The sequence below is a fragment of the Eschrichtius robustus genome, chromosome 9, assembly GCF_028021215.1.
Source record: "Eschrichtius robustus isolate mEscRob2 chromosome 9, mEscRob2.pri, whole genome shotgun sequence".
Classification (NCBI taxonomy): domain Eukaryota; kingdom Metazoa; phylum Chordata; class Mammalia; order Artiodactyla; family Eschrichtiidae; genus Eschrichtius; species Eschrichtius robustus.
Genome location: NC_090832.1, coordinates 125,753,902 through 125,778,198, shown reverse-complemented (window position 1 = coordinate 125,778,198; position 24,297 = coordinate 125,753,902). Strand labels below are relative to the sequence as shown.

At 44.1% G+C, this 24,297-nt stretch overlaps 2 protein-coding genes across 10 annotated transcripts in view; one reads left to right on the top strand and one right to left on the bottom strand.

Moving 5' to 3' along the window:
- Positions 1–8,799: 8,799 nt before the first annotated feature.
- Positions 8,800–12,082, bottom strand: RWDD2A (RWD domain containing 2A). Of its 3 annotated transcripts, none has more exons than XM_068551686.1 (3): positions 12,023–12,082; positions 10,772–10,989; positions 8,800–9,715 (listed from the first exon to the last, which is right to left on the bottom strand). In XM_068551686.1, exons 2-3 carry the CDS (start codon positions 10,970–10,972, stop codon positions 9,038–9,040), a joined length of 879 nt encoding a protein of 292 aa, XP_068407787.1. In that variant the 5' UTR covers positions 10,973–10,989; positions 12,023–12,082; the 3' UTR covers positions 8,800–9,037. The 3 variants fall into 3 exon arrangements, with proteins under 3 accessions (XP_068407787.1, XP_068407786.1, XP_068407785.1); XM_068551685.1 differs by having other exon boundaries at positions 10,772–11,114; positions 12,023–12,062; XM_068551684.1 differs by having other exon boundaries at positions 10,772–12,078.
- The window catches only part of PGM3 (phosphoglucomutase 3), a 28,557-nt gene continuing 15,752 nt past the window's right edge, over positions 11,493–24,297 (top strand). For 5 of the 7 annotated variants that reach the window (XR_011075031.1, XR_011075035.1, XM_068551683.1 and 2 more), the window contains exons 1-4: positions 12,167–12,281; positions 13,704–13,909; positions 15,781–15,965; positions 18,950–19,017. Coding sequence is in view for 3 of the 7 variants with exons in the window: in XM_068551683.1 (XP_068407784.1) it covers positions 13,706–13,909; positions 15,781–15,965; positions 18,950–19,017 (457 nt within the window). In the remaining 4 variants the exon portion in view is untranslated. Of the gene's footprint in view, positions 11,669–12,166; positions 12,282–12,366; positions 12,389–13,703; positions 13,910–15,780; positions 15,966–18,949; positions 19,018–24,297 lie in introns of those variants that run through there. The other 2 variants (XR_011075033.1, XR_011075034.1) reach the window with 2 other exon arrangements.

Here is a 24,297-nt window from a genome sequence, read left to right as displayed (position 1 = left end):
TTGTCTTTTTTTCTTAAAATATTGTTACACATAAAAATGACAATGCTGGGTCTTGGCAGTCATATGATAGGGAATTTGGAATTTTAAAAATATTTCAGTAGCGAATTTCACTATGAAATTCGTGCATTTAATATATGTGTAGTCATATTTGCTGTATACTGTTATGAATGAGCCACTTCCTTGTCCTCAGAGAAAGATAATGAAACGAACGTTGGATGATTACTTAACCAGGTACCAGGCAGTCTATATACCTTATCCTATTTAATGTAGTCCCCGCAGTTCCCTTAGGAAGTAGATAGTTTAAGTAATGTGCCAAGTCCACAGAGCTCATAAGTGAAGGAGGAGGACTCTAAATCCGTGTTTACCTTTCTCCGTAGTCTGTTCTCTATTCACTAGAGTACAGTTAGAACAGCACTGTCGAAGCGGAAGAAAACAAAGTGAGTCACATGAGTAATTCCTGTGGCCTCATAAAAAGAAGAAACAGGTGGAATTCATGTTAATATATTTTATTTAAACCAACACATCCAGAATATTATAAAAAGTATTGAGATATTTTTACATCGTTTTGTTCATACTAAGCCTCCAGCTTTTTCACATTTACATCAAAGATGTTTGCATATACATCAAAGTCATGAGAACATATAGAATAATGGAATAGAACAGCTCACAGATAGACCCCCTGAATATATCAGTTACAGAATTAGCACAAAAATCAACTCATAAAGAATAGAGTGTTTAGTAACAGGATTGGGACAGCTGACCTACCTCCTGGACCTACCACCTCACCCTATATAAAAAGCAAGACTTCAGATGGATTAAAGACCTAAATACGAATGGTAAAAATGTAAAGTTAATAAAAACTAATGTAGCAAAATATCTTTGGGACCCCCAAAACACAAACATGAAGTAAAAAATGGGATGTGTTGCATTATCTAAGGATAGGAAGGTTTTGGCTGATAAGTGGGTGCTGCCATATAACAGTATAAAGTGAGGAAATCCAGGACTGTGGAATAGGTTGGTTGCTTCTACAGAGATGGATTCATAAAGAAAGAGATAGTTTAGGTTCAAAGGCTTAAATTCTCAGCTCAAGTCACCGTATAAACACTAGAAAAAAATGCCTCTACTTTTGCTAAAAGAGTCTCTTCTCCCTTACTCGCTATAAGGCTGAAGTAACAGAAACCCAAGGTCATACTTCATCCTGCTGGTTGCCAGATTTTAACAGGAGTTGCATTCATAGCCTCACCAGGACTCTCATGTGAAAGTGAAGAGTATTGACCAGGAAACAGGAGGATGTTGATTTGGAATGGAGATCTATGGGTAGGGAGATTTGGAGGACTTGTGACACCCTAAACTAGTCTTGAGTTCTGACAGTCCTGTGTCCCAGGAAACCCCTCATCCACAGGCAAACCAGCACAGTTGGCAAGTCCTTCCTTGCTCATCAAAACGGGAGCTCTTCCTGCCTAAAGAGGCTGTTACTGCCTTAGGTGAAGATCCGGTAATGACCTCACTCCATCTCCTCCTGCTCCTCCCAGATGACATCTCACGATCTCTACAGGCATCATATCAGAGACCAGCATGGAGAGGAGCTGTGGTGGATACAGTTAAGAGGGCAAACCCAGGAGGAGAAGACGCCCACCAAAAGAAGTCTAGACTTTGCTCATTTACATTGGCAACATCTGAGGAAAACATATGGAATTCTGAAAATGTTGTACTGAGGATGGAAAAGTGTAATTTGGGATTGGGCAGGCTTGACTGATGGGGGTGCACTTGCCACAGATCCTGCATTTAATGTGCTGCCTTGAGCAGCTGAAAATGATTCTGCTTGTTGGTTCAGTTAGTTGACTGAAATGTAGACTTGATAATGACACACATTAAATGAAATTGAGAACACAAACATTCCTTGAGATAATATAAAGGTATTCAAAGATTTACAAAGTTGGGAATATGGGAGTGGATTTGTCATGTGCAATCTGACCATCCTAATCCTAATGATCTCCTAAGTCTCCCAAGAGGACCTATTGGTGAGCCTCCTTTCACTAAGGCCTTGAGAAATAGATTGGTGAAGGGATTAGTAGCATCAATGAAAAGCATTTTTTAAATTGAGGTGTAATTAACATATAACATTATATTAGTTTCAGGTGTACAAGGTAATAATGTCTGTATATATTGCAAAATGATCACCACAGTAAATCACCATACCTAGTTACAAAAGTTTTTTTTCTTGTGATAAGAACTTTTAAGATTTACTCTCTTAGCATCTTTCAAATATGCAATACAGTGTTATTAACTATAGTCACTATGCTGTACATTATATTCCCATGACTTATTTTATAACTGAAAATTCATACCTTTTGACCCCCTTCACCCATTTTGTCCACCCCTCCATCCCCCACCTCTGGCAACGACCAATCTATTCTCTGTATCTATGAGCTTGTTTGTGTTTTGTTTTGTTTTAGATTCCATATATAAGTGAGATCATATGGTACTTATCTTTCTCTATCTGACTTATTTCACTTAGCATAATGCCCCTGAGGTCCATCCATGTTGTTGGAGATGGTAAGATTTTATTCTCTTTTATAGTTTGTGTGTGTGTGTGTGTGTGTGTGTTTTTTCTTTATCCACTTATCTGCCAGTGGACACTTAGTTGTTTACATGTCTTGGATATAGTACATATTGCTGCAGTAGGGCTGTATATATCTTTTCAAATTGGTTTTTATTTTCTTCAAATACCCAGAAGTGTGATTGCTGGATCATTTGGTGGTTCTATTTTTAATATTTTAGGAACCTCCATACTGTTTCCATAGTGGTTGCACCAGTTTGCATTCCCACTAGCAGTGCACAAAGTTTCCTGTTCTCCACATCCTCACCAACATTTGTTATTTCTTGTATTTTTGATTATAGACATTCTAACATGTTATCTCATGGTTTTGGTTTGCATTTCCCTGGTGATTAGTGATGTTGAACGTCTTTTCGTGTACATATTAGCCATCTGTATATCTTCTTTGGAAAAATGTGTATTCAAATCCTCTGCCCATTTTAAAATCAATTTTTTTTTGCTAATGATTTGATGAGTTCTTTATATATTTTGGATATTAATTAGCCCCTTATCAGATATGTGATTTGCAAATATTTTCTTCCATTCAGTAGGTTGCCTTTTCATTTGTTGATGGTTTTCTTTGCTGTGCAGGAGCTTTTTAGTTTGATGTAATCCCACTTTTTTATTTTTACTTTTGTTGCCTCTACTTTTGGTGTCAAACCCAAAAAATCATCACCAGAATTGATGTCAAAGAGCGTACCACCTGTTTTCTTCTAGTTTCATGGTGTCAGGTCTTTCATTCAAATCTTTAATCCATTTTAAGTTCATTTTTGTGTATGGTGTAAGACAGTGGTCTAGTTTCTTCTTGTACATGCGACTGTCCAGTTTTCCTAACACCATTTATTGAGGAAACTGTCCTTTTGCCATTGTAAATTCTTGGCTTCTTTGTCATAAATTAAACGATATATATGTGTGGTTTTATTTCTGGGCTCGCTTGTTCTGTTCCATTGATCTATGTGTCTGGTTTTATTCCAATACCACACTGTTTTTATTCCTGTAGCTTTGTAGTATAGTTTGAAATCAGGGAGTGTGATGCCTCCAGCTTTGTTCTTCTCAAGATTGCTTTGGTTATTCAGGGTATTTTGTTGTGCTGTACAAATTTTAGGATTGTTTGTTCTATATCTGTGAAAAATACCATTGTAATTTTGATAGGGATTGCACTGAATCTGTAGATTGAGTGGTATGGACATTCTAACAATGTTAATTTTTCTAATACATGAGCATATAATGTCTTTCCATTTATTTGTGTCTTCAGTTTCTTTCATCAGTGTCTTATATTGATAGTTTTCAGTGTACAGTTCTTTCACCTCTTTGGTTAAATTTATTCCTAGGTATTTTGTTCTTTTTGATACAATTGCAAATGGGATTCTTTTTCTTGATTTCTCTTTCTGATAGTTCATTATTAATTAGTGTATAGAAATACAACAGAATTTGTATATTGATTTTGTACCCTGCAACTTTACTGAATTTGTTCTAACAGATTTTTTTGTGGAGTCTTTAGGGTTTTCTGTATATAATATCATGTCATCTGCAAATAGAGACAATTTTACTTCTTTCTTTTTCTTGCCTAATTGCTCTGGCTAGGACTTCCAATACTTTGTTAAGAAAAATAACAAGAGTGGGCATCCTTGTTACTGATCTTAGAGGGAAAGCTTTCAAGTTTTCCCCATTGGGTATAATGTTAGCTGTGGGCTTGTCATATATGCCTTGTCATATATACCGTCAAGGTATGTTTCCTTGATACCCTCTTTGTTGAGAGTTTTTATTATAAATGGATATTGAATTTTGTCAAATGATTTTTTGACATCTATTGAAGTGATATGATTTTTATCCTTCGTTTGGTAATATGGGTGTATCACATTGATTGATTTTCTGATGTTGAACCATCCTTGCATCCCTGGAATAAATCCCACTTGATCATGGTGTATGATCCTTTTAATGTATTATTGAATTTGGTTTGCTAATATTTTGTGGAGGACATGGAAAGCATTTTAATGACTCTTCTCTATAAGCTGGGAAATGCTGTAGTTAAAATGGGCCCCTTATTTCAATAGAGACATCAGAATCTTGGGGCTACTAGAGACTTAAAGAGCAGCACTTTGCAGTAATTAACAACTGGAGACAAGGTGGAAACAGTTATCATAATAGGGATCAGGTCCAGTGTAATCAGAATAGTTTGGCCTACAGAAATCTTTGGTGGGGGCCAGTAAGTCACAGGGTCCCAGAGCTTGAAATGATGCTGAAAAATTGAACTAGGACCTCACAGGTCTTGATCAAGAAAAATAGATGCCGGTGTATACAACTGATACAGCCACAGCAATGCATATCAGCTGAATGTCAGTTTGGCTTAGGACCAAAATGTGGACAACCCATGTAAGTCCTACTTGATATGTATAACAGTAACAGTGGAAAAGCCTGACCAGAGCCACCAAGACAGAGTATCAAGGCCCTCACCAAACTGCCATGCACAGATATAAATGAAAGACCCCTAAGGTGAAGAACTCTGTAATATCATAAATATGTTTCCCAAATCATCCTTTGAGGCTCCACTTACTAGGGTAACAATGCATTACAGAAAGGAAACCACTAGGCATTTGGGAAATCATCTGGCAACAGTCTGAACAAATACAAGTTTCTGAAACCATTGTGATCTACTGGACAAAGTGTATGCTATAGGAATGAATCTATCGTCTAGTTATCTTCCCAGTGAAGAGGCAGAATTGATTTCTTCATTGTCTATGGCAACATCCCCACATTGGATCCATGATACATAGAAGAAGAGTTATTCTGGCAAGAAGTACCAAACGATTTGCCAAGGTAAGTCCCACCATCAAAAGCTTTAGAAGCAGCAAGGGTGTGATTTTTATCACATCCAGACTTAAATGATCTTTGGCATGTGCAAGAGAAAGATAGGGCTCGAAGAGTGACAGCATTAGGTTCATTAATTTAATCAGATGCCGATTCTAACTGTAGCTGTTGGCAGACAAGTTCTCTTTCTTGGAGCAAATCAGTAGGTAGCTATTAATTTGGCCAGTGCTTTTTTGTTTATTCTCTATTCAAGTAAGGAGAGGGCACCTGTAGTGTCAGTTTATCAATAAGCAACATTAAAGATTGTCTTCTCTTAATGTTCCATTAACTATCTGTGTGCCAGAATATAATTCTTGATACCAGACTTCGATCATCTCACCATTGTACAGGGCATCATGCTGGTCTAACACATTGAGGATGATATATGCTCATAAGACCTGGAGCACAGGTGTCGTGAGCTTCTCTGGATACCTGGTAAGATACATCGTGCTGAGGGTTAGAAGATACATCCTGGGAAAGCACAAGACCCTGCCACCTCAGCCAACTTTGTGGTGGTCTAGTCTTTGGTGTATGTTGGAATATCCTGTCCATAGTGAAGAAAAAATTGTGTGCTCTATGCCACCTACAACTAAGGAGGAGCCTCAGTGTTTGGCGGGCCTCTTTGAATTTTATGTGCGATGCTCAAGCCCATGTATGGGTTGATCCAAATGCTTCTAGATTTAACTGGGCTCAGAAGAAAAGTTTCTCCGGCCAATCCAGGTTGCAGTGAAAGTGGGTCTACCATGTGGACCCTTTGAGGGAGATCCAGTGGGCTTAGGGTTTTGAGGCAAATCAGGATTCTGTATAAAACCAGGATTTTTGAGCAAACCGTACCTTCTTCAGAAAACACCTATTCTTCCAACTTACTACTGGGCTGCTTGAGGTAAATGCAAGTGAAAGAAAATTGTCCTGTTCAAGAGGGTTCTGTGAAGACCTCAGATGGGCTCCCTCCAAGCCTTCTCCAGTTCTCAGAAGGATGGCATGTAAGCAGACATACATAGAAACGCACAGGCAACATATTTCTGATTTAATATAGGGATGTTTTTGAAGTCCTTATGGTGCATCAGCCCATCCAGCCCACTCTTCAATCCATTATGCGAGTATCCTCAGCCCTTAGCCTAACATAGTAGACCAACAAGGGATGAAAAGCAGAGAACATATCTGAAGAAATACTGATTTAATTACGTTAACAAAAAAAGACACACGCATTTATAATGAGCATCCTTTCCAAATAACAATTTAAAAATATAATGTATACATCATCAGGATTCTTGAATTACAAGCAATAGAGACTGATCCTGACTTTGAAGGAAAAAAGGGGGCAGATGTTAGGTAGCTCAAAGGAGGTTTTGGCCAACTGAGCATTCCGTAGGCCAGAAAGGAGGGTGGCATTAGGGATTCAAGCAGCAAGAGCTCAAAACCATCTCTCGGGGAGGCTGCTAGAGGGCAGCTTGATTCCAGTCACTTCTCCTCCCAGAGAAGGGGCATTTCACCAGAGTAAGTGTGTGTGTGTGTGTGTGTTTGGGGAAGGTAGGGGAGGTGCTGGCTCCTATCAGGCTAGGCAAACAACACCAGAAGTGTATCTACTATACATACAAGCCGAGCTTTGAATTATCATTATGTGTGTATATATTTTTTCTATGAAACCTACATTTCTATTATTAGTGCTTCTGATAGGAAAAAAGCATTGGCACATGCTCCTATTGGACCTGTCAAAGTAGGTTCTGAAAAATTATCATCAGAAAGAGCTCCAGAAGCAGTAAAGCATTCATAAACCAGAATTTATTCCCTTCATTTGAGTTATGTAAATAATTTTTGTTCCATATTCTTTAAACTTCTCTCTCTGTGGCTACTTTTGCTCACTTAATCATAGAAAACCCTCTCTGAGTGGCTTAGGCACATATTAGGTGGATGGCATCTATTCCTGTCTCAGTTCAAGGGGAAAAAAGTTAACGGGGTTACATCTGTTTAGGGCCTGAAAACTTGTGAATGCTAATTATACTTCTTATGGCCTTGGGGAGATTATATGGGAAATTGAACTCCTATACTATGTTGTTTTCAGTCCTGGTAAAGATTGAGAAATGAGTCTTTGGCAACGTCAGTCCTATGTCTTCCCTTTGTATATAGGGAAAGTGAGGCCCCAGCTTGAGTCCCAGCCACGTGCAAAGCCAGGATTACAACATGCATCGGCAAGGTGGATAAGCAGGCAAGGCGGGCCCACGACAAGAGCCTTGGTTTGAGGGTCTGAGTTGCGCTGTGAAAGGAGACTCATTCTGAGGAGCTAAGAGGAGCGCAGGGAAGGACAGCGTGGACCCCGTTCCCAGGCCTCATGGTTAGGAGAGTCAGCTTAGTGCAGGGTCTGCGGTTTGTCACGTCCTGGCCCTGCCCGGACATGTGTCTGCACCCTAGACACAGACTAAAACCAGACACCGGAATGGACCGTTTCATCGAAGATTCTGTAAGTGCCACCAGCACACGCAGGAATTTTGGCATCTAACGTCATCACGAGATGGGGAGTGAAGCACCCCCTCCATGTCCCTACATTTCAGAACCCAGCTTTGGTGTTCTGAGGGGACCAGGACATCAGTGGGGTGCTCCCCGGGAGACGGCGGTAGGAGCTAAAGAGAGAGTGGGAAACCAGAGGAAGCTGCAGAGGCAGCTCACGACCTCATGTCCTCCCTTACTGCAGGTGAGACTCCCAGAAATTCCTGGAGAGGGGTAGATGCTTTGTAATAAAAAGGTTTGGCAAGAGCTGCTTAAATAGGAGCTATTATCGTTAAAATAAACTCTCATTTTGAAGAAGGCAGGTGAAGCTTGTGGAGCTTGAAAGTTTCAGACGAGATGGCAGTGACATCACCTTTTGTCCTCTAGGAAGGTGATGGTACAGGGCCATCCACACCGGTCCTCTCCCAAACTCCTTGCCCCACGGAGCGATGCAAACTGGCACAGGGACGAAGACCCATGAGCACTACTGGTGGGGCAGCGTGGACAAGAAACCACATCTTGTTCTGTGGAGAAGAGCCCAACCAAGAACATTGGTACATGATCCTTAGTACCGTCAATCAACCGATGTAACAACACGGCGTGGTGTCACCACCATTACAGTTAGGATTTGGCTTCATGAAAAGAAAAAAACCCCAACAGGGAGTTTTAAGTTAAAGTGAGAAACGTGGTGAACACGTGCTCTCTCTTTGTTCTGATTTTAAACTTGACTTAGAAAAATGTGGGGTGTCACCTGCATGCTAGCAACATGAAAAGGAGAAATGTTATTCATATTTGTGAGTTCGGAGCTGCAATTTGACGACTGCCATTAAACTGGGCTTTGGACTCCTTTTTAATCAAATTGGCTTCACTGGTTTAACTGACAGGTTTTTATTAATTTACCATTAAATAGCTTTCAATTAACACAAGAACATAGAGGTAACATCACAGTTGCACTGTTATAAAGTTAAAAGCCTTCTGTGTTTCATTTCCAGGGAAAAATGCTGGAGCTACGTTCCCCACAGATGATGCTTAACTGGTCCTTTTATTTTGGTCTTATTAACAGAAATACTAACTTAGCGAGATTACAAGCATAGGTCTCTTAATAGCTTCCTAGGAGTCAGAACTTTTGCTTTCGATACCAAATAATATCTGGAAAACATGCTCACTTTTGTGTTTTTTGAGAAATTCTAAGAACTGGCCCAGATTCATGTGATAGTCATTCCTTAAGCCATAGTCACCATGGGCCTCAAGAAGTAATTCTTCAAAAGAATGGAAAAGGCGCAGGTCCTCCCCATTTCCTTCTGTTTCGATACTCTCGGCATGCTTACAGGAAATGTGTTTCCAGTTGGGATACCTAATTGTGTGCCAGAATTCCTCACAGTGCTCTTTGAAGCCTTCCACACAGATTATCCCCGGCTTTCCCGTCATGCAAAATCCTGTCACGTCTAACCTTTTCCCGACATCCAGAATCTTTTTCCGTAGGTCCTGCTGATATATATGGTGGCTGTAGATCCACATTCGCAGGAATGTGTTCTTGACCGGCTTTGCTTGTGTAGACGGTTCGTACATGAGCTTCCTGTTCAGGAAGTAGGAGGCACTGTTGTCCTGCAACCACTGGATGGCCGCACACACACAGAGCTCACCTGGGTCAAAAGTCCCTACGTAAGAAGTGAGACCTTTGTTGAGAAGGAGCTGCTGTTGTCTGTCAAGTTCGGATGACCGTCCGAACAGCTGCAGTGCTGCATAGGGGTAGCTGTGAGGCATGGTTACTTGCAAGTCAATTTTCACCTTGAAATGAAAATCAGATAGATTTAAGTACCGTAAAATCACGTAAGCTAGTTTATCCGTGGCCACTGCACGATGCTGATCAATGTCATAGTTACTGCTACTATTACGTGTCAGCTATGCGCCAGACACCGCACAATCTTCCAAACACAATTTTACATACATAAATTCCTTCCATGTATGCATTCACTCATTCCCATATTCATCCAACACCTACCATGTGTCAGGTACCCTATGCTGAAATAAAGAAGTGAAGAAGCTAGACACTAGTTCTGCCCTTCATGGAAAGAAGCCGAGAGCCTAGTGAAGGAGACAGACATTAAACAAGTAATTATACACAGCAAGTATTTCATTGCAAAGGTGAGAAGCATTGCCACAGAAAAGTGCAGGGATCCACTGAAAGGTGGAACCAGAGGGAATGCATCCAGCCTGGGGAGCCAGGGAATCCCTCTGAGGGAATGACGACCAGAGGCTGACTGGGAAGTAGCTAGCACAGCGGTTCTCAGGTGCCTGGTCCACTTTGTTACTCGGGCTATGCTAACGTTGCTGGAGATAATGGATCAGAAGGTGAAGGTGAATTCATTTTCAGAATTTAGATTTTCTATCTGTATCTGCTTTCTGTGTCATGTTGCCATCAAAGAAACGGTCATTCACTCCTTAAAAGCCAGTTTTGCTAAAGACAATATTTAGATTTGTGAAATCATAACATATGTACAAGATAGTCCATACTACAATAGCAAGATTGGTAAAAATGGATGAGTGAATAGAATAATAATGGCAGTAGAAGACTGCAAGATGTGTTTAATAAAAACACTAGGCATATTTATAAAAAAACCCCACAAAACACTAGGCATATTGGTATCAAAGGTGTGCATATGTATGTAAAATTCAAGATCTTTATTGAAAACAACTTACAGGGCATCCCATATTTTGCTAGAATATTCCATATATGCATCTGGAATATTCTCTATTTGCTTCCTGGACAGGAAGCTCAGGTTCCAAGTGTTTCCAATATAAACTGGGCACCTGGCAACAATTAAAACCACTCAGGGCACCTACCTTGGGCTCCTCGATCTGGAGTGTAATCACAAATTCGATTTTTGGTGGCAGTGCCTCCCTTGTGCCTTCCAAATATCTCTTTATATTCGTCAGGGCATTGACATCTTCAAGTTTTACTTCTCCTTGGTTAGGAAACATAGAAAACAGCATTTCCATCTCCAGCAGCTGAAGTTGAAGGCATTCCTTCATTGAAGCGGACATGCTGACTTGAAATCAACCTGTCAGGAAAACCGGAAGGGCCCAGGGACACTGGATTTGTAAACGTCGGCGGTGTCCAGAGGAATTTCCTGCAGCTCCCTTTTCGTGGAAGCAGCTTTGCAGGAGCGCTATTACGCGTCGAGAGCTAAGGGCACAAACCGGGACACTTACACTCTTCTGCTTTACCTCCTGGCCCCCAAATCTAGTATACACGACATCCTCCAAGATACGTCGTTAAAATTCAGATTCCCAGTCCCTTTATCCCCAGCCCCCGCTTCCGATCTGGATCAGGGAATCCGGACTCTCAACAAGTGTTCCGAATTATTCCGTTGCAGGTGGTTGGGCAACCACCACCTGCAGACGCTCTGCAAGCCTGTATTCTGGGAAAGGCGAGGGGCCCAGCCTCCGAATCCCACCCAGGTGTCGGGCTTGGGCGGAGCTGGCAGCTTCGGCGAGGGAAGCCCGCAGTGCCGGCGGGGCGGAGCTCCGCCTCCCCCGGCTCCCGGGTCTCCGGGGCCCAGCCGCGCTCCACGCCAGTTGCCTCCCCTCAGCCCCAGCGCCACGAACCCCTCCCCGGTGGGCCTTTCCGCCTTTCCCGGGAGCCACCCTGGCCCCGGGCGGCATCCTGTGAGTCCGGGCGATTTGGATCCACCTGGCCTCTGCCCCGAGGGGCCCAGGCCTAGTGAGGGGGTGTTACAGGTAAATAAATAAAATGACGTTTCGTGCGAGCTGGGGCGGGGGGATGGGGAAGGGGGCGGGGCACGAGAAGGCTCCACAGAATCAGACGTTTGGGAGATGAACCTCGAGAATCGACAGGGGGATGCGGGAAGCCGGGTGGCGCTCACTGGGGCCGGGACCACCTGGTTAAAGGCCTCATATCGGGGCTGGTACCCTCCATCCAAGACCACTTGGAAGCCCGGCTTCCCAGGAAAGCGGGACCTGCCACCCTCTGAGACCCGAATCTGGAGTCAGGGGCTGCGTATCTGCCGGTCGCAGTGCTCTGAGGGCCCGCGACCCTCGGCCCCAACCCCCGGGCCACCGCGGGGGCCTCACCCTTCCCGGTCATTCAAAGGAAACAGCCCCAAGCCCTCTCGCAACGCGGATCCGCAGTTCCGCAGGCGCGAGCCGCGCGTGACCGGCAAGGAGGCGGGGCGTGGCCCGCGGAGTCTTCCCCCGCTGTGATTGGCTGAGGGGCGGGACGACGGGCCGGAAGCCACGCAGGGCCACGTTGCAGATGCCGACTTCCCTAGTGTGGTTCCTGCCCAGTTTGGTTCCCCCCACCGCCGCGAGGGAGGTGGTCCGCGCTGTGGAGGTGAGAGGGGGGTGGTGGGTGGGTCTCCCGGCAGAGGTGAGCGGGGCGCCGAGGCTTGGCGGCGAGAAGGGGACCTTCGGGTCCGCAGGGGTTCGGCCGACCGCCAGGTTAGCGGGCCGGCTGGCGGACCGACTCGCGGGCCGCGCGGGACACACCTACTCGCCACCGCGGCTCGGGAGCGGGCTGGAGGCGCGGGCCCGAGGGTCTCGAGCTGGGGAAGGGGTCTCGTCCATCACCTAGGTGGGGACCTCAGGGCTGGGTGCCAGGAAACGTGGGGCGATTCGGGGGCTGGGAGGAGAGGGGAACTAACGAGGTGCTGAAGACTGACCGGAGGGAAGTTCTTAGGTTTTTTAGAGTGGACAGTTTGGACTTGAAAATACTTTCAATAAAAGCCCTTCACATACTCTTTGAAAGTAGTTTTAGGACCTAAAACGCATGAAAGGGTGGAAACATTTTATCTTGACTCTTTTTTTAAAGACTTTTCGGACGTAACAGCTGGTTTACGCCCTTAGAAATAATCACGATACATTGACGACTGGTCACTTTTTAATAAAACGTCTTCATGCTTGTGAACTAGATTTGATCGCTCTAGACCAAACTAAATTAGCGTCCTGAATGCCAGCTTTTTCCAGCTGGACAAAAGCAAACATTTTAACTTTTGTTCATTGACGCAGTGAAGGACAATAAAGAAAACAAGAGTTGGAAGCCCCAAGTTCCATTTAAAGTTGGAGTATCCCAGAGAAGGAAGTACTAGCGGGCTAAGGGCTGATGTTTGATTTTTTTAAATGAAAGGTAAAAGGAAGATGTTGCTAGTTTCCGAGCTTAATTTAGAAAGGTGTCCTGATCCTCCCTTATGAAAATACAAAAATCCACTGCAAGGTGTATCGGGAGGTCTGGGCGGTCTTGGAGAGGAGGCTTTGCTTTTCCTTTGGGAATAGGTCTCTGTAGCCTGGGAGGAATAGCGGAAGAACTACACAGATTTCCCAGATATTTTGTGTATGCAGCCCCAGTCCACTGGAGAATGTGACCTTTGGCCTCAGTCTCTCAGCAGCTTCCCATGTAAAATTTAGGTTGTTTAACTGATACCCAGAATTAAGTTTTCCCATTTGTAAAATGATATGATCCCTTGTAGGATTCTCTGAATCTAGGTGTAGAATCTTCATTTTAGTTGGGAATGGACCATTTTAAGTTTGCCTTGGGTCCAGGAATTGTTGGGGACAGTCTCATTTCTGTCCTGAAGTGAACAATACAGGTAATGCTAACCTCCGGGACTTATTCTACCATTTTTTTCCTCTCTCAAACATAGGATTTTTTGGGGGAGGTTCAGAATGAGGCAGATCTGTTAGTTTGGGATGGCAGTTTTTGAACCAGATGGTCCTTGAAAGATTTCTTATGCCTGAAAAACATTCCTTAATTTTGTAGACATGGATTTAGATGCTGTTACAAAGCAGTCAGCATTACATGCCAAGCCTGATGGACTCACTCTTCAATATGGGACTGCTGGATTTCGAACGAAAGCAGAACATCTTGATCATGTCATGTTTCGGATGGGATTATTAGCTGTCCTGAGGTCAAAACAGACCAAATCTACTATAGGAGTCATGGTAACAGCATCACACAATCCTGAGGTAATGCATTTAGTGCTCCGATACAGCAAACGTTTATTTGCAAGACCAAACCTTAGTTTCTGAGCACTTTGACCCAAAGTACAAATTCTAATTCTAGGAATGTGCCTTCTCATTGCTATACGCCTTTACTTTTGAAACAACTGTTTTCTTAACAAGTGTTCATTTAGCTCATGACTCTTTAAAGGGTGTGGAGAGAGTGAAATGAGATGGTCATTTTTTGGAGCGTGTCCATATTGAGAAGTAACAGAATGTCCTTCCAAGTTAGCTGTATTGAGACAGCATCAGTAATAAAAAGTGTTGCCTCTGTTAATTTAGCAGAGATTAAAGAGATTGGAGGCAAGCTGGGGGAGGGGAGAGGGCAAATATTTGAGAAGACTTAGCACAGTTTGAAAATTTTCACACAAGTTTTCTATAGCTAGGGAATAGTTTCCCGTTCTCAGTGAACAGCCAAACACGTGGCTCCAGGGATCCAAAGGTGAGCACGGGGCAGAATACTGATGAGGCCTGATGGGTCTAGTGTTTACGACAATTAAGTTTCTTAACACAATTTAACCATCATATTCTTTTTATTTTTTTATTTTTTAACTTTTTAAATTTTTTTATTATTAATTTTATTTATTAATTTAATTTATTTATTTGGCTGCGTTGAGTCTTCGTTGCTGCGCGTGGGCTCTCTCCAGCCGCGGCGAGCGGGGGCCACTCCTCGCCGCGGTGCGCGGGCCTCTCACCGCGGTGGCCTCTCCCGCTGCGGAGCACGGGCTCCAGGCACGCGGGCCTCAGCAGTTGCAGCACGTGGACTCAGTAGTTGTGGCTCGCGGGCTCCAGAGTGCAGGCTCAGCAGTTGTGGCGCAGGGGCTTAGCTGCTCCGCGGCATGCGGGATCCCCCCGGACCAGGGCTCGAACCTGCGTCCCCTGCATTGGCAGGCGGACTCCCAACCACTGCGCCACCAGGGAAGCCCTAACCATCATATTCTGTACTGGCCTATAACTAATACGCTGCTTAAATAGTACACTTCTGTTTGGTTGCTCGGGCGCGAGACTTTTGCCTTCGTAGCTAAATCAGCAGCAGGTTAAGGCTCTGTGGGTTAGTGAAGGATTGTAACCTCCTCCCGTCCCACCCCAAAACAAGAGGATGTTGCTTATTCAACTTATAAATGTGGATCACTCTGAAGGTGTAAGTGTCTACATGGCTAAATCACCTTAATTGCTTAATGATTTCTAGACAGAACCCCACATTTATTGTTAATTTCAGAAGCACCACTTAAAACAATTCTGAGCCATTTCCTTCCTTTGACATTCACCCTGAACTACACTTTATTTCTTTCCAGAAATTTGAGCAGACCAGAATTGGGCATCAGTTTTCAGCTTCTGTACCACCCACTGGTTGACACGCTGGCCAGTATGTTCTTTGAGTCCAGCCATAGCGAGAAGGTTCTCCAGGGGTCCTGGGTCTGCTGCAGTTGTGCCTCATCAGTTAATTGATGGTGAATGCTCAGATGACAGCCTTTTAAAACAGCTAGTGTGGCACCGTGGCTGTTGGATTTACGAGTCAGATGGACTTGATGTTTTAATATCAGAACTGACACTAGCCGTATGAACATAAGCAGATTACTTGCTCTGAATCTCAGGTTTCTCCAAGTAAGACTGGAGTAGCCATAGGATTATTAGTTAGATAGATAACGTGTGTTGTGAGGTTTACTGAGGTGATGTATGTACAACACCTAGTCCAGCGCCTGGCCTTCGGTAGTGGTCACCAGTGAAACTGCCCGGCCAACACTGTCTTTTGTTGGGGGGAAAGCAGCTTGGGTTTACTTCCTCACCTCACCCTCACGACTCTGCACCGATGGCTTATTATTTGTTTTTCTTTCAAGGAAGACAATGGTGTAAAGTTGGTTGACCCTTTGGGTGAGATGTTGGCACCGTCCTGGGAGGAGCACGCTACCTGTTTGGCAAACGCTGAGGAACCAGATTTGCCGAGAGTGTTGGTGGACATCGGCGAGAAAGCGGCTGTGAACCTGCACCAAGATGCCTTCGTGGTGATCGGTAGAGACACCAGGTGACCATCGGAGCTACGGGTGAAAGCTGCCTGGGAACACCACGTAGATGGTTGCATCTGTTTTAGCACCCAGGACAAATCAAAAGGGTCGAGTAGAGTGGAACTGCCCTGAGAGGCTTCTCCACGTCCTGGTCTTTTCAGTAAGGATGTAGGAGCTCAGTGACCACTGCAGCTTGGGCTTTGGAGTCTGAGCCCCAACTCTCACACTTACTGTACGGGTTGAGTAGGTCACGTAACCTTTTGGAGCTCACCTTTGCTCACCTGTACAACGTTGATGATGAGCCTACGTCATGCAATCCTTCCTGAGGATTACATGAAGTAATACATGCAACACACCTGTTTCCTGGCACAAGAGAAGCACTTAGCAAATGTCTCCCATCCCTTTACTTCTGTGGGTTTACGTTTTTCCCCCATAGAGTAAGAACGTTTGATTGTGAGTCATTATTTTTAGAGATTTACTTTATAACCTGTGTTATTGTTGGTTCATAGATCATTTTTCCCTTGCTGGAGTTCATTGGAAAGCATTAACCATCTATATTATTTCTACGCATTTGTCACGTTTGGCAGCTCTTACCTTCCTTTACAAAAAGGTGTTATCGTAAAATGTTAGATTAAAAATGTACTTTGAAACAGAAGCATTCTCCTTTGCATAAGATCTGGTTTTAGCCAGAGATTCTTTCTTTTTTTTTTTTTTTTTTAATTTATTTATTTTAATTTATTTATTTTTGGCTGTGTTGGGTCCTCGTTTCTGTGCGAGGGCTTTCTCTAGTTGCGGCGAGCGGGGGCCACTCCTCATCGCGGTGCGCGGGCCTCTCACTGTCGCGGCCTCTCTTGTTGCGGAGCACAGGCTCCAGACGCGCAGGCTCAGTAGTTGTGGCTCACGGGCCCAGTCGCTCCGCGGCATGTGGGGTCCTCCCAGACCAGGGCTCGAACCCGTGTCCCCTGCATTGACAGGCAGATTCTCAACCACTGCGCCACCAGGGAAGCCCCAGAGATTCTTTCTAAAGGAAATTTCTACTCGGTCTCCGAATGGCTTCGACTGGTGTTTTACCCATAGTGTGTTACCAGAGGGACTTCCAAATACCATTGTTTGTGGATTTATAGGTAGCAGAATAGCCAAGTGACTCATGTTCTGAAGCAGATTATTATCTCACAGTAAAGTCTTGCACATGTATTGGGTTGGCCAAAAGGTTCATTCGTTTTTTTCCGTAAGATGGCTCTAGTAGCTCTTAGTTGTCTTTAACTTCACTCGAAACAGTTTTGTTAGATTGTATGTGACAGCTGTCATATCAGCGTGCATTTAAAAAAAGACTTAACCAAAATTGGTGAATTTTTGTGTAGCCATTTTAATATTGAAGATGGAAGAAAAAAAGCAACGTTTTCGGCATATTATGCTTTATTATTTCAAGGAAGGTAAAAATGCAACCGAAATGCAAAAAAAGACTTGCGCAGTATATGGAGAAGGTGCTGTGACTGACCGAACGTGTCAGAAGCGGTTTGCGAAGTTTCGTGCTGGAGATTTCTCGCTGGACGGTGCTCCACGGTCGGGTAGACCAGTTGAACATGATAGAGACCAAATCGAGACGTTAATTGAGAACAATCACTGTTATACCACGCGGGAGACAGCCGACATACTCAGAATATCCAGATCAAGCGTTGAAAACCATTTGCACCAGCTTGGTTATGTAAACTGCTTTGAGGTTTGGGTTCCACGTTAGCTAAGTGAAAAAAAAACCTTCTTGACCATATTTCCACATGTGATTCTCTACTTACATGTAATGAAAACGTTCTGTTTTTAAAACGAATTGTGATGGGCGATGAAAAGTGGATACTGTACAATAATGTGGAAGAGATCATGGGGCAAGCCAAATGAACCACCACCAACCACACCAAAGGCCGGTCTTCATCCAAAGAAGGTGACGTTGCGTATAGGGTGGGATTGGAAGGGAGTCCTCTATTATGAGCTCCTTCCGGAAAACCAAATGATTAATTCCAACAAGTACTGCTGCCAGTTAGACCAACTGAAAGCGGCACTCGATGAACAGCGTCCGGAATTAGTCAGGAGAAGATTCATAATCTTCCATCGGGATACCGCAAGGCCGCGTGTTTCTTTTGATGACCAGGCAAAACCTGTTACAGTTTGGCTGGGAAGTTCTAATTCATCCGTGGTATTCACCAGACATTGCACCTTCGGATTTCCATTTATTTCGGTCTTTACAAGATTCTCTTAATGGAAAAAATGTCAGTTCCTTGGAAGACTGTAAAAGGTACCTGGAACAGTTCTTTGCTCAAAAAGATAAAAAGTTTTGGAAAAGTGGAATTATGAAGTTGCCTGAAAAAATGGTAGAAGGTAGTGGAACAAAAGGGTGATTACGTTGTTCAATAAAGTTCTTGGTGAAAATGAAAAATGTGTCTTTTATTTTTACTTGAATACCGAAGGCACTTTTTGGCCAACCCAGTGTTTGCCTCTTAACCTATTACCTAGTTTAAATGATGTACAACATCTTTTTCTACGAGGCAGTCATATATCTTATTTTCAGATAGATAGAAAAATAATTTATTCTGACTTTTTAGAATGAAAACTAGATTCTATACGCTTGGTGGTTTAATACCCAGCCCTGGATTATGCACGCTCTGTGGTTTCAATATTTATCGTTACTGTTCTCAGGCAGCGTATGTGTTGTTACAATCAAACTTGAAAAGGTATTTGGGTAGGTTAATTAGTGTATCCTTTATTTCCTAAATGCATTTAAAAGCCAAACTCTTTCCAAGAAATATATTGTGAAAGGCTTAATGGAAAATGCTTACGCTTTACCCGTATTATCTTTTCAGAGTTTTCAGGCTTGGCAGGTTTCATTTAGTTCGAGTACAATGGACTTGTTATTCTGAAAGTGGTAGCACAGAATCTCTGCATTTGCTTTCAGAACTAGCAGCTCAGTTGGTCTCGGGATGGGATGTAATATTTTCTTCCTTTTCTTTCCTAGGCCCAGCAGTGAGAAACTTTCACAGTCTGTAATAGACGGTGTGACTGTTTTAGGAGGTCAATTCCATGGTATGTATTTATCCTGACTTGTAAATTAATCTTTAAAAAAGTTTTTTAAAAAAATCGCAAAATAAATATATATTTAATTTAGAAAAGTTTGAAACTACAGATAAAGTTAAAAAAAAATGGACTCCTAGATATAAACTACTAGCTTTTTAAAAAATTATTTATTTATTTATTTATTTATTTATTTATTTTTGGCTGTGTTGGGGTCTTCGTTTCTGTGCGAGGGCTTTCTTCAGTTGCGGCAAGTGGGGGCCACTCTTCATCGCGGTGCGCGGGTCTCTCACTATCGTGGCCTCTCTTGTTGCGGAGCACAGGCTCCAGACGCGCAGGCTCAGTAGTTGTGGCTCATGGGCCTATTCGCTCCACGGCATGTGGGATCTTCCCAGACTAGGGCTCGAACCCATGTCCCCTGCATCGGCAGGCAGATTCTCAACAACTGCGCCACCAGGGAAGCCCTAAACTACTAGCTTTTTAAGTTAAAAAAAATTAAAAAAAATTTTCTGGGCTTGCATATTATATTTTATCTGTAGGAGATAATATGTAGGCAAGGCTGATCTTAGACAACTTCCTTTATAAGGCTGAATTTCCTGCTATAAAAACCCCTGAGGGGACTTCCCTGGTGGTGCAGTGGTTAAGAATCTGCCTGCCAATGCAGGGGACATGGGTTCGAGCCCTTGTCCAGGAAGATCCCACGTGCCGCGGAGCAACTAAGCCCGTGCGCCACAACTACTGAGCCTGAGCTCTAGAGCCCATGAGCCACAACTACTGAGCCTGTGTGCCACAACTACTGAAGCCCACGTGCCTAGAGACCATGCTCCGCAATGAGAGAAGCCACCGCAATGAGAAACCTGCACACCGCAACGAAGAGTAGCCCCTGCTCGCCACAATGAGAGAAAGCCCCCGCGCAGCAACGAAGACCCAACACAACCAAACATAAATAAGTAAATACAGTTTTAAAAATGTTTACCAAAAAAAAAATAAGCCCTGAGGTAACTTGAAGATGTTCATTCCGGGGAGTTTTTGTCAATATCGGGTATTCCCGAATAGCTGATCATGTGTGGAGTCAGCTGTCAACAGGTCAAATGATGATGGAAAATATCTTTGACCTACTTGTAATCATGATTTGAAGTTCTGACAGGTGTTTTTTCCTGTTGTATCAACTGAAGAAGAATTAAGTGCCACAAAACAGGCTGGAATCCTCTTCTCACGTTGGTTGTGCACCATGTGAATGCAGTGACTCCACTGTGCTTGGAGGTGAATCTTCCTGGTGTCAGATCTCTCTCATTTAAAATACCTTCTCTTGATCCCCTCAACCTCCTGTGTGTTCCCTCATTCCCGGTTAACCTGGCCTCTTCCAGGACTCACCTGGTTTGCTTCTCTGTTTGCTTTTCTCATCATTACTAAGCCTACTAAGCCTACATTACTAAGTCGGTGAGCCTCGTCCTTGCCTCTGCAGGGAAATGTCTCCCCTGACACTGATCTGCTATAAAGCGGGAATTGACCTGGGGCCCGGGCTTCCCGGGGAGTGTTTGGTCAGGCTGCAGGGATCCTGTGGGCCTCTGGATACAGCGTGCTGTGTTACCTGCACGTGCGCTTTTCTAGGGAGAGGGCTCATAGCTTTTGTCAGATACTCAAAGGGGTCTGTGATCTAAGAGTAACTCTCAGAATTTATATTTTGAAGTTTTTATTTCCGTTGATGTCCGTGAAGAGACATCAACTGAAATAACATCAACAGTCCACACTGTGACCTCTCCCTTTCTTTAACTTCTACCCCCTTGGCCACTGTTGTGTACTGGTCTTGTCCACGGGCTCCTCTTGTGTCTCTCCTAATGTGGCATTCCTCACTTCTCGCTGTCATTCTGCCTCATTTCTGAATGAGTGTCTTCACTGCCATAGCTCCAGCTGCATGTGTTCTTTTATTCATTCGCTCATCAGTTGATCAGCCGTTTCTGACTACCTGCTACATACAACCCTCCAGGAGTCTGTTTCACTGCGTATCACAACCTACAGTAAGAAACCGATTTTGTGTCATGACATGTCTCTAGTGTGCTTGTGTGTATGACTGAAATGAAAGTTTCAGTGAACCGTACTTACCCATACTCAATGACATGTGTTCATCTGTTTCGTTAAAAAAAATGCAGAAATGGTGGCTGGGTCTACTAAGTAGGTTCCATGACCTGTTGACAGGCTTGGCCTGAGGTTTGAAAGCGTTGGTCTGAGTGATGTCTCACCGTGCCCCAAACTGTGTTCTTTCTGTCATCCCCAGAATGGTTGACCTTTCCAGTACTGTCATTCTATCTCTAGAACCATCACTTTTCTAGGATTTTAATCTAGAAAAATTTGAGAGTGATTTTTTTTTTTCTTTTCTTTAAACCTTTTGCTCAGTTCTCTCCTCAACTTAGTGTATTTCAGGAAATGAACGACGGTTGATGTGGCTGCAGCACAGAGAGACTGGGGGAAGCTAGTAGAAGATAAGGTTAGGGAGGTAAGCAGGGGCCAAGTCATTCCAAGCCTTACAGGTCGTGGTGAGAATTGGGGCTTTACTCCAAATGCAGTGGGACTCTGTTGAAGGGCTTTATGCCAGAGAATAGGATCACATTTTCACTTTAAGTCCCTTTAGCTGTTGTGGGGGGAGGGGGGGAGAGAGAGGGAGGGGGGAGAGAGGGGGGGGGGGAGAGAGAGAGGGAGGGGGGAGAGAGAGAGAGGGGGGAGAGAGAGAGGGGGGAGAGAGAGAGGGGGGAGAGAGGAGGAAGAGATGAGGAGGGAGAGAAGGAGGGGGGAGAGGGAGGGAGGGGGGGAGAGAGGGAGGGGGAGAGAGAGAGGGAGGGGGGAGAGAGGGAGAGGTGGGGGGAGAGAAGGAGGGGGAGGGGGGGAGGGAGGGGGAGAGAGGGGGAGAGGGAGGGGGGAGGGGGGAGAGGGGGAGAGGGAGGGGAGAGAGGGGGGGAGAGGGAGGGGGAGAGAGGGAGGGAGAGAGAGAGGGAGAGGGGGGAGAGAGGGAGAGAGGTGGGGGGAGAGAGGGAGGGGGGAGAGAGTGGGAGAGGGGGGAGAGAGAGAGAGGTGGGAGAGAGGGAGGGGGGAGAGAGGGAGGGGGGAGAGAGAGGGAGAGGGGGGAGAGGGAGGGGGAGAGAGGGAGAGAAGGAGGGGGGAGAGAAGGAGGAGAGGGAGGGGGAGAGAGGGAGGGGGGGACTGTGCAGTAGTTCGTGCAAGACTGATGCTAGTGAGAGAAATGGAAAAAGGTGGAATTAGTAATGAATTCAAAGGATTTTGTGATACGTGGTGAGGCTAGAGCTGTGAAGAATGGCGGAATTAGTAATGAATTCAAAGGATTTTGTGATACGTGGTGAGGCTAGAGCTGTGAAGAATGGCTTCTAGGTTTCTGGGTTGTTCCGTGGAATAGATAGTGATGCTTTTTACTGAGTAACTGTCTATAATAGTCATTTAGTAAATGTTTATTTGGTAATTTTGATATCGATCACAAAATCCTTTTGTTTCATCCTTCAGTATGTGTCTTTGGAATATGGTTTTTCTCTCCTTACACAATTCCATTAAGCTAGTCTAAGCTCTTACTCACTTTTTTTGAGCTTTTCCACCTCCTCTCACCTAACCCTTATACCGGAGCCAAAGTTGCCTTCACAAAATACCGTTTCTGTTACCTAACTGCAGGGCTCAAGAACTTAAAGTGACTTCTTGCTTCCAGTCCAAAGTCTTGTGCTTGACTTTGAAGACCATGGAGGGATTTCGTCACGGAATATTTATTGGATCCTGGTCCACTTTTGCTGTTCTCTTGCTTCTTGCTTATGGTGCCTTTCTTGTGTGTTTAGCTGTTTTTGACTGTAAGCTGTTTGTTTTCTGGGAAAATTATTTGTGGGACATTTTTGCGGTTTATGATAAAGGTGTATTTCCCTGGCTGAGTTTAGTGTTTCCTTCTGCTGGGGCCTGGGGGTACTACCTGGCCGGTGGGTGACAAGGTTCTTTGTTGCCAGGGCTCTTCTGGATCCTGTGTTTACGTGAATTTGAACTGGGTGTCCGTGGGAGGCCTGTGCTTGTGGTGACAGCTCTTCGGGGTGGGCTTCCCCCTCTGCTCTGCTCGGCGTCAAGACAGCTTTCTGGGGAGTAGGCCCTGGGGGCTGATTCACTTCTCACTCACTCTTGCACTAAAGAGTAGTCCTTTGTGGGTTTTTTTTTAAATTTAATTTTTATTTTATATTGGAGTATAGTTGATTTACAATGTTGTGTTAGTATCAGGTACACAGCAAAGTTATTCAGTTACACGTATACATATATCCATTCTTTTTCAGATTCTTTTCCCACGTAGGTTATTACAGAATATTGAGTAGAGTTCCCTGTGCTATACAGTAGGTCCTTTTTGATTATCTGCTTTATATATAGTATTGAATAGTATGTGTATGTTAATCCCAAACTCCTAATTTACCCCTCCCCGCCACGTTTCCCCTTTGGTAACCATAAGTTTGTTTTCTAAGTCTGTGAGTCTATTCTGTTTTGTAAATAAGTTCATTTGTGTTTTTTTTTTGTTTGTTTGTTTTTAATTTTATTTATTTATTTTATTTATGGCTGTGTTGGGTCTTCGTTTCTGTGCCAGGGCTTTCTCCAGCTGTGGCAAGCGGGGGCCACTCTTCATCGCGGTGCGCGGGCCTCTCACTATCGCGGCCTCTCTCGTTGCGGAGCACAGGCTCCAGACGCGCAGGCTCAGTAATTGTGGCTCACGGGCCCAGTTGCTCCGCGGCATGTGGGATCCTCCCAGACCAGGGCTCGAACCCGTGTCCCCTGCATTTGCAGGCAGATTCTCAACCACTGCGCCACCAGGGAAGCCCCTCATTTTTTTTTTTTTTTTTTGTTTTAGATTCCACATGTAAGTGATATCATATGATATTTTTCTCTGTCTGACTTAATCATTTAGTATGATGATCTCCAGGTCCATCCACGTTGCTGCAAATGGCATTGTTTCATTCTTTTTTATGGCCGAGTAGTATTCCATTGTCTATATGTACCACATCTTCTTTATCCATTCCTCTGTCGATGGACATTTAGGTTGCTTCCATGTCTTGGCTATTGTAAATAGTGCTGCAGTGAACATTGGGGTGCTTGTATCTTTTCGAGTTATGGTTTGAAGAATAGTCCTTTGGGGCTTCAGCCTCATGAGGGCCTGTTCCCTCAGTTGCACGTCTTAGACCAGCATGGACTGTTTGCACTGAGAACCATTGCTCAACTTCCTGTTTAGAGGAATGTCCTCAGAGCAAAACTGGCTTCCTTTAGCTCACATCC